At 37.3% G+C, this 9574-nt stretch overlaps 1 protein-coding gene across 1 annotated transcript; it reads right to left on the bottom strand.

The window, feature by feature from the left end:
• Positions 1–1952: 1952 nt before the first annotated feature.
• On the bottom strand, positions 1953–9030 carry LOC134652686 (putative polypeptide N-acetylgalactosaminyltransferase 9). Its single transcript, XM_063507848.1, has 10 exons — positions 8805–9030; positions 7774–7924; positions 6728–6894; positions 4895–5059; positions 4124–4411; positions 3663–3829; positions 3201–3383; positions 2671–2778; positions 2170–2369; positions 1953–2031 (listed from the first exon to the last, which is right to left on the bottom strand). The coding sequence occupies exons 1-10, from the start codon at positions 9004–9006 to the stop codon at positions 1953–1955; spliced, it is 1710 nt and encodes a 569-aa protein (XP_063363918.1). The 5' UTR covers positions 9007–9030.
• Between the last annotated feature and the right edge of the window lie 544 nt (positions 9031–9574).

Below are 9574 nucleotides of genomic sequence, written 5' to 3' on the forward strand. Positions count from 1 at the left end.
AGTGGGGCCAAACGGATGTACTTTTAGCTACCTGTAGCAAAGCGACGAAATCGCGGAGTGAGACACGCCTGCCAAGGTAACGATCGCTTGCGCTTCGCCATAGAATCTCTTTGTGTCTCTCTATCACTCTTTCATATTCGTGCGACAGTGACAGTTGCGTTTCGTTCGCTACGTAGCGTTAGCGATTGGCATGTTGTCTACGGGGCAATCTCGAAGTCCAAGTATAAGCGCTGTGTGGTGACTTCTAGTCATCCTAAATGCTTCATCTAGTATGTGATCAGTTTTCCAGGTAAAACTTTCGGGACATAGAAGGTCCTATTTACTGTAGGGTCGGAACGTACGCTTTTTACTCAAAACCGCAATAATGTCCATGGGATCATTCCGTCCCTTTCTGCGGTTGAGGGTCACAGCAAAAGGTTGCTTAATGGAATGTTTGAAGTGTAAAAAGTGTTTTGTGTCTACCGTTTCCCTTTAAAGTTTAGAATTACGAAATTTTGTGGGGTTAAGTAAAAAGGATAAGGCCTGAAATAGGATAGGTGATGGTTTAGGAGAAGGAGACCATTTCTCCATTTACACAATACAAAAAAAAATACATAACCATTTAATACACTATAATGTATATTTTAGAAAGGTACTTCTGATTTGTAATACAACTTGTATTTTTTATTTTACAATAGATTCAAAGCGTAAAGTCAACCCATTAGACTGAAATTCAATATGGAGACCGCCTAAGACGAGAGACAATAAAAAAAGTTAAAAAATTACTTCTTTTTTCTGCTTGTTAAAAATTAAAACGAGAGACAATGTTTATCATCACACATTCTGTCTTAAGGATGACTCACGTTAGACCGGGCCGTGTCCGGGCCGGAGTTTCCGGAGCTTCGTTTTCTATGGAAAGCATCACGTGATCACCGTCATCTGTTATAGAAAAGTAAGGGCCGGAAGCTCCGGCCCGGACACGGCCAGGTCTAACGTGAGTCATCCTTTATGTTTAACAAAATTTACTACAACAGCATATTCTTCCTGGCATAACTCTGCAGTTCCGGTGTCAGTCTGTCCACATGGAAGTTATCCAGCACCCATTTCTGATGCAAGTCTCTGGAACATGGCTGCAGCAGGATCTTCAGACCATCGGCGTACTGCTTTACTGCGAGACATTTCTGTGTTTGCATGTGCCTTATGTTTTGTGTCTAAAAAAGATTAGGAACATTATTGTATAGGTTTTACAATGATCGACTTAGGATTTTTAAAAAATGTTGACATTCGAACAACTACACGATGAGAGAGAGACTTGGACGCATCCCTCGTCGCCACTGGTAAATTAAATACGGGATAGGAGCGAGCAAAACCACAGACGGCCTTTAGCGCACTGACATATATTTAAACAAGTAACAGCGTGAGGACGCAGCCTCACGCACACATGCCAATCAACTATTTATTGTTGTTATTCTGTCCTATCAGCGAGGAGACAATAGTAGCACAAATTGTTAGAAGAACTGCTGTACCATGTTCTACTAACATGCTCAGTAGATGTCCCATTATGGAAAGGTCTTATAACTACCATAAAATGCAAGTTTGGTTCATTTAAATACGAAAAACATAGAGTTTTAAGAGTGACTCAGGATACCGTGTGACAAGAAAAAGTTGATTAATCCAAACAACTTTGTTTCACCGGCTAATTCATTCGCTTTAACCAAGAGGTACCGAAACTTGCTTGATATCGGTAATTCTTGCCATCATCTCCTTCTTTGTTGACATGCCTGCTTTTGAGAAGCTCATAGTAACATCTGTCGTTAGATTGCTATACTCTTTAACGGTTAGTTAGACAGTTGGTTAGATCGCATGGACTGGTATCGGAGAAGGTCGCAATCGCAAGTTTAAATGTCTTATGAGGATCTCTCTACCCTCATCAACGCGGAATTGGTAAAAGGCGATAGAAAAAGGCTTTATGTCTACGCAGTTAAGGGCGACTCAGCGGACGCCTTACGCTCCATAGGTGGGTCTAATTTCCCTTTAAAATTACTTGCATATCTGTATACGTATAATTATTATATTATTAAAGATATTAGAAAAGATAAAGATAAAAGACAGTTTATTCAAGTAGGCATATTACAATGCGCTTATGAACATCAAATAAAGCTACACCGGCTCCAACCCTACACCTCTGACTCGAGAAGATTTAAATCCCTCCTCAATTGAAGGAGGGTATCCCAATATGGGCGGCAGTATTTCGTTTCACCTACCGTTGAATCGTAGAGCCAGATTTGTGAGGCCGACCGCTTGCAGTAGAAAAGTATGACGGTACCAAACATGTAATCTAAGCAGTAGTTATCTCGACGCAGCTCCCCTTCCTTTTCATAAATCCAGTACTGAAAGAAATAATCGCTTTTATTAAGGCATAAAGTCATTTAAATGATTTCGTCTAAACCAAAAAAAATCTATTTTGATTGGCTTTGACTATCAGGAGTTTACTAGTAGAGTCTGTGCTGTCTGGACCCAATACATTCCACGACTCTTCTCTTTCCGAACAGACTGTAGGTAGTTACTCGTATATCTACCACAGATTTCCAATATGCAACTTCTGACTCTTCAGATCAGTTCGACAATATAAAATATACTGTATGACAAATTTTAAGCTCTATGGAAACTCAGTTAATTGTCATTTAATACCTGATTTCCACCTTCATGGTGACATTTGGCAATCTGTACGTCATGCTGCGGTTTCCGAATGCGATTCGGCGCGTCGAGGCAATGTCCGTATTTACCGATATGAAGTATCTATAACGATACAAAAGTATGTTGTAATACATTTGTCATTAATGGCTAGCGAGTAAAAAATATGAGTACTATAGCAGCGAGTTGTTAGACCTGTCTACTGTTATCTAAGCGAGAGTGGAGGTTCGCTTTCGAAACCAATGAGTTTTTCAGGACTTATGTAAAAATATCTATACCTAGATTGTTTAGTATATAGTGATCTACCACAAGGAAAAAATTAAGTGTAATAGATCAACCATGGCAAGTATGGAGCTATAGTATAGACACATATGTTGATTATAGTGTCAAGTACGCCTACTAAAGAAGAATAAGTAAGGTAAATAACGCAACTAAATACTATGGTGAACTTTCTTCCACCAAGTAGAGAATAATTCATGTGAGAATGTGTCTTGTATTTTCTTTCTTTATTTTTATTTCAAACTTACTTTCCCACTAGCCGCTAAGTCATCAGGAACTTCAATGTCAGGATATACGTTTTTCAAATACCAATCAAAAGACTTGCAGTTCAGACGTTTTCTTAATTCCTTCCTTTCTGTCAAGTCACCGAAATCTCCTTTCTTGAAGTTGATTCTCTCGTAGTAATATTTGGCATAGTCGTCCATCCACACCTATTCAATGTAAAGCAAGAATAAGAGTAGACTTACTCAAGACACTTTTGATATTTAATAGACTTTAATTGATGGAAGTCCATCCATCTCTCCACAATCTCATACACATATACCTAATTAAATCATATATAAACATAAAACATGAAACCAAAACTTGTACGGTTTTCTTCAATCTTAAAAAGTTAAACTCTAGGGTGCAGTAACATTAAGTCGGATAGGCAAAACACAGAGACTCTAAATAAGCAAACTAATATTTTTAAAGATTTAAATGTTCCAAACCTCTGCGACTCTCACTAAGTTCCTTTTAATATTGGTCCTCCCTTCGTAAGGGAACCTTTTTCTGAAAACATGTCCGACGTGTGAGCAAGGCACCATTTCCAGACTCCCTCCGCACATCCACACTTTGAACGACAGTTCCAAATTGTCTCCTCCCCAGATCTCCATTCCTGATAAATATGTGAACAATCGAGACCAAATGCTTTTGTTATTACAATTTCTCGTCAATACAGTCTGTCGGCGACCAAGGACGTTATGTCATGTTCGAAACATCAGGCCGGGAAAGGACGTTTCCGGCAGTAATACAGTCAGCAGCATCACTTCAGCAGTATTGCTGCGTGACATTATTGCAGCAGTAATGATGATGTAGTCTGAATCCGAACGATCCCTTTAAGTTTGGGCAACAGATTTAGTGTCACGTAAATATCAGGATCTAAACAGATATATTTTCTACAAAACCCTACCTTCATCATAATACCCAATCTTCTCAAAATACTTCTTATTTATCGCGAACAGCCCCCCCGATATCATTGGCGTCTTTACAGCAGACACCATTCCTGTTCTCTTTTCTTCGACGGAGTCTGGTATTCCAATCCAGATAAATTTGAGGTCCCAAGTGAAGCCTCCGACTCTGAGGTCGAAAATGTCTTGCGCTATGTACTCGAAGGTGGTGTCGAGGATAACATCGACTAGGGGACTGACAACGATTTCGGGGTCCGCGTGGACGCGGTCTAGCAAAGGTTCGAGCCATCCTGAAGAAACATAATTTCTATAAATACCATGCCATTCCTGATGAAACTCCTCTAAACTCTATCAAGGAAATGAATGTCACTAAGCAAAGTTATCATTTTCATCGTGCCAATATTGGGTGTTGTGTCATTCATTTAATTAAATGTCTAACTCGTTTGCATTTTTCCTATAGACATCGTAAATTTTTACCGTGCAGTCTTACAGGCGGAATTTACTTTTTACCGTACTTGAGACTCAAATAAGAAAAAAATTATAAATATTTAAGCTGTACCCCATCTTGTCTCACTCTCTCCCTTACCACTTGGTCAGGTGCTCTTACCTCTATTACCCCAAAATTTAAATTTTTTAGGGACTTGATGTTCAAGAACAAAAAATACCTGTTGGAGTTTCTATACTACCAAATACTCGGTATACTAGGTAAAATACACCTTCGACACATACCTACAACCTACAAATACTGGGTATTCCAAATAAATGAAACTTACCCACAGCACACTCACAATGACTATCCAAAAACACCACAATCTCACTGACTGCATGTTTCACTCCTATCACCCGAGCTCTGATCAATCCCTCGCGGCGCTCCGTCCGTATCAATTTCACCTTAGGGAACTTCTGCACGTACAATTGCAGACGTGCTTTTAGATGCTCTGAAATTACCCGGACAGTATCTTTAACCTCTAGCCACCCACACATCAACGCTTATACGCCAAGACATTTATAGACATAGAAAATATTTTTATTCAACATCACATGAAATGGCAGAGGTAACTGATAGTTAACACATTTTACAGATAAACCTTAAATTTAGACTTAAAAACTAAGAAATTCAACTTTGATAGGTCAAAGTTTTGGGTGGCTAGAGGATAAAGATAGAGTCTGAAGGTAATATTCTGATTTTCGACTGCAATAGCGTTGCTCCAGCAGCGGAAAGTGGGTGGTGTATTGTCAATTTGCTATTAAAATTAACTGTGTTGAAGCATTGCTGACGCGATCTGAGTGTCTATCCTTTTATCGAAAAAAAAAATACAGATATCGCTTGTTTGCTACTACTTTTTTAACGCTGCATCAGCACTGAGCAACTGTCACAATCAGAATAAAACCTTTACGAATTTTCACTACAGCCACAGTTTTAACATTAAAGATCTGCTTAAAAAAATATGCAATACAATAATATTGAACGTATTTTGGTTTCATTTACAATGAGAGCTCAGATTATATGCAAAGAAGTAAGTTGAGAGGATAAATTGAAGTACAATATTAATACTTACTTATAGCAAATTAAACAAACCTAATAGGTACTACCTAATTAGGTCTGTATCAAGTTATTTGAAAGCAGATTTGTTATTTCAAAGCAAAAGCGAGTACCTATTTATAATACTCTTTTGGCTGCTTAACGAATACTTGCCATATACAGTCACCGAAATTCATAATTTCAATGAAATCAAAGTCATAGTCATACTAATTGGGGATCAAGCCAATTTAAATTTTGCTCTTTACGGGCATTTTGAAGTTAGTCTGAAGTTTGTGCATAAATTTATTTATATGTGAAATGATTTCTACTAGTTTGAAATTGTTTTGTTGTAGGATGGCCATTTGCAATGCTAATGTTATTTACAACCATCTGGCTTGATTTTTAATTGGACATTCGAATTTATTCAGTCTAATGAATTTTAGAAGTCCTATGAAAAGAAAATATTTTCGTAAATAATATTAGGAATTTTAATTTTAATAGTAAGTTTTTATTATACTGTGTTGCTTTTAGTGTGAATCATACGAAAGCCAATTATAAAGAACCTTAAAGCAGATTTGATCTCAACATAAGTTAAGAAAATTTAAGTATTGGGTACTCGTAACATAAAAAAAAAAACATTTGTGATTACAAAAGGCGATGAATACGCGGCAACTGTAAAATAAAAAAATGAAGAAAGCTTTCAAACTGAGATCTGAGGCAAAATCCATACCAGTACGGACTAAAAAAATATCTGCAGGTACTAATTGCACAAAAGGGACAAGGGACACGTTGCTCGCATGAAACTGTACGCTGCTGTGAGTTCTACCAATAGCTGTTTATTAACTATAAAACGCCAAATGAAGAATTCCACCAAAGTCTATATTTTTAAGCATGCTGGGTTGCAGAATTTTGGTTTCACACTTAAAATGTCTTAAGCCAAGCCATATTAAAAGAGTAGTGTTCATAAGACACGAGTGATAATTCAAACCACATTAAAGACAAAATATGGAATCTAACCCAACTTGCAACTGACTGGAATTAACTGCCCAAAATTGATCTTAATGTAAATAAAAGAAATACTTACTCATGGTAGAAAAGTCGTCAATCAAAATAATTTCATTGAGTAGTTCATCTGGTGATCGGTCGAGCACCGAGTGTATGGTCCTAAGGAGCGTAGACCAGGCTTCGTTGTGGAAACAAATGACCACTGAGGCTGAAGGCAGATCTTTGGGATAGCTTATTTCTTTACACCTGTAATATTATGTAATGCTGGACATTTAAAGAATCGGCAGGAGACTTATCTTGCCGATTCACACAACACTCATATTTTACGTATTTCTGATCACCGACTTCCATGAAAACCAAATCGGTCCCTAATTGAGCGTTTTCCAAAAAAAAATACATTTCATTCATGTCTTCAAAATATTCACTTGGGCTCATTTTACTCAGAATCATTTGTACATTCACGCCTCATATATGAAGAAATGTGTCCCAAGATTTCCTTTCCAGATCGTCACATTTTTGTATAAATCATTTTTTTATTTGTATGAACGTGACGCACTGGAAAAATATTTTTTTATAACAAAAATTTGGGACACATTTTTTCAAGTATGAGGCGTGAATGTACAAATGACTCTGAGTAAAATGAGCCCAAGAAGTCAATATTTTGAAGACATTAATGAAATGTAATTTTTTTTGGAAAATAAACGCTCAATTCTTGTTAAATTCTGATGCTTTCAGAATTTTCAGATTTGAATTGCTTTGCGTATTTTCTTTTTGCTAAAGACGTTTCGTTGAGAGGGTTTTGTATTTGGAGTTGTCGATAGCAAATTTTCAGTTGTAACAGATTTTCTTACCTGACGATTTTTGATTACCTACAATAAATTTCTGTATTTTTCCCAACATAAGAAATATTCACCTGCTCTCAAACTAATGTTTATAAGACTTGCCCAGTGTTGTTGTCGTAAATATTTTTAATGGCTAATTTAGATACAACCTCTAGCCGCCCAGATGCCTATAAAAAGGTCTCCCGTTCCATTCTAATCTGAATCTTTATTTTGACAAATCAAAATTGCTTTTGGCTTCGCAAGTTTTGATGTCTGGGCGGCTAGATGTGCCACTTAATGTCACCTGTGATCTCTAACGTCAGGCAGCGACCGGTTCACAGGAATGACCTCACTGACAAATTCGTTGAAGGCGTAGTCCTCCCACCCCTTGGCTACTAGGGCCCGAATACTGCCCTTTATTTTGTCCTTTATTCGAACCGGCGTTCCATTGTTGCCTGAATAAAACTTAGAATTAGGCATAAGTTGCATTTTGACTAATAGTTTCACATGCCTTAGGCACCCAGCGTCGTAAAAAAACGAGGGTAAAACGTCTAAATATAGCTATTTATTTAACTTCTCAATATATTTGAGAGAGAAACTGAGATGCTGCAATTAAGACAACATACTGAGTCACTAGACTTATATCGACCGGGTTATGAACCGTGATTACCTTTTGTGACATCCTAGTCGATGTAAGTCTAGTGAAACTAACCGTGAATCATTCAAAACTGTGAGCATACTGAGTACCTACCGATAGTAATAACTCAATAGTAAGGGTAGGGATTGAGTTATTATTACTTCATAAAAAGAAGCCATACCAAACAATGATATTGTCGCAATCGCAACGTGAACCACGCGACCAGAACGTCGTAAGCGCCGTGAAATTCATGGCGCTTACGCGTTTAGGTCGCGAGATTCACGCTCTGCTTCCATAGTTTGTTGCGGCCGTCAATAACCAAGGCGCAAAATACTGGTTCTCTGTGCCGGTCCTATACGTAGTACTTATAGTTCAATGACCCTTATTATAGACAAAGTCATACAAAGTGAAGTTCTTACCTGGTGGATAATCATAACCATTTAGCTCTGCCAGTTTATCTTCATATGACAACGTTGGGGAATAGGCATTGAGCATGTCCCAAGCTGCAACGCAAAGAACTCTATAATCTAAATAAAATGTAATGCACGATTGAAATGCACTATTAACGGATTCAATTTGAACACAAATCAAATAAAAGTACAATGTTACCACACTGACTTTGTAGCTTTATAGAATCAAACATTTTAGTCGAGAAAATCTTGTATACTTAGTACCAATACCTTATTCTGTTGAATTATACCTACTTTCGAATCTAGACAGAGACTCGTTCCCAAATCCATAGCGAATCCTATATTTATACAAAGCATGATCACTTATCTTGCTTTCATCTAGAACTACCAAATTCCCACTTCGAAACTCCCTCCAAATTGTGACAAGTGACACTAACCACGCTAAAACTAACACTAGAAATAGCTTCAACACTTTTTTTAACATTGACATAGCTTCAACACTTTTTTGACACTAGAAATAGCTTCAAGACTGTATTAAGTGTAGCCAGTAGGCGCTCGAAATGAAAAGTGAGAAATGTTTGGTGGTTTGTATACTAAAATACAAAAGGTTGTTTAGTAAATCTTTGTGTCTGTTGATTTAAAGGTCTGGGAACGAATCGGTTTGGTGATTGTGAGATCCTCATAACTATCTTCTGTTCAGAAGGAAATGCAATTGTTACTCTTTCTATCCCTAAACGTTGGTAGCCTAGCTGGTGTATGAGTGTGCGACCTTCAATCAAGTCGCGGGTTCAAACTCAAACCCTGATTCGTACTAATGAGTTTTTGGAACTTATCTCACGATTATATTTCTCAATTCGTTTAATCGAATGATATATATTGGCACATAATTCGAACACTGAAAATCTCATACTAATCTGACATGCTCTGATTTGATTTAAATATTAACATAATAACAATTAATAGGAAAAAAATCAAAATCGCGGGTTAGCAACACTAACGTTGAATTGTTCGAAAATCGTATCATTTATATCTTATCTGTGGAACTGTTTTGTTTACAT

Source organism: Cydia amplana, chromosome 12 (genome assembly GCF_948474715.1).
Source record: "Cydia amplana chromosome 12, ilCydAmpl1.1, whole genome shotgun sequence".
In the NCBI taxonomy this organism is placed as follows: domain Eukaryota; kingdom Metazoa; phylum Arthropoda; class Insecta; order Lepidoptera; family Tortricidae; genus Cydia; species Cydia amplana.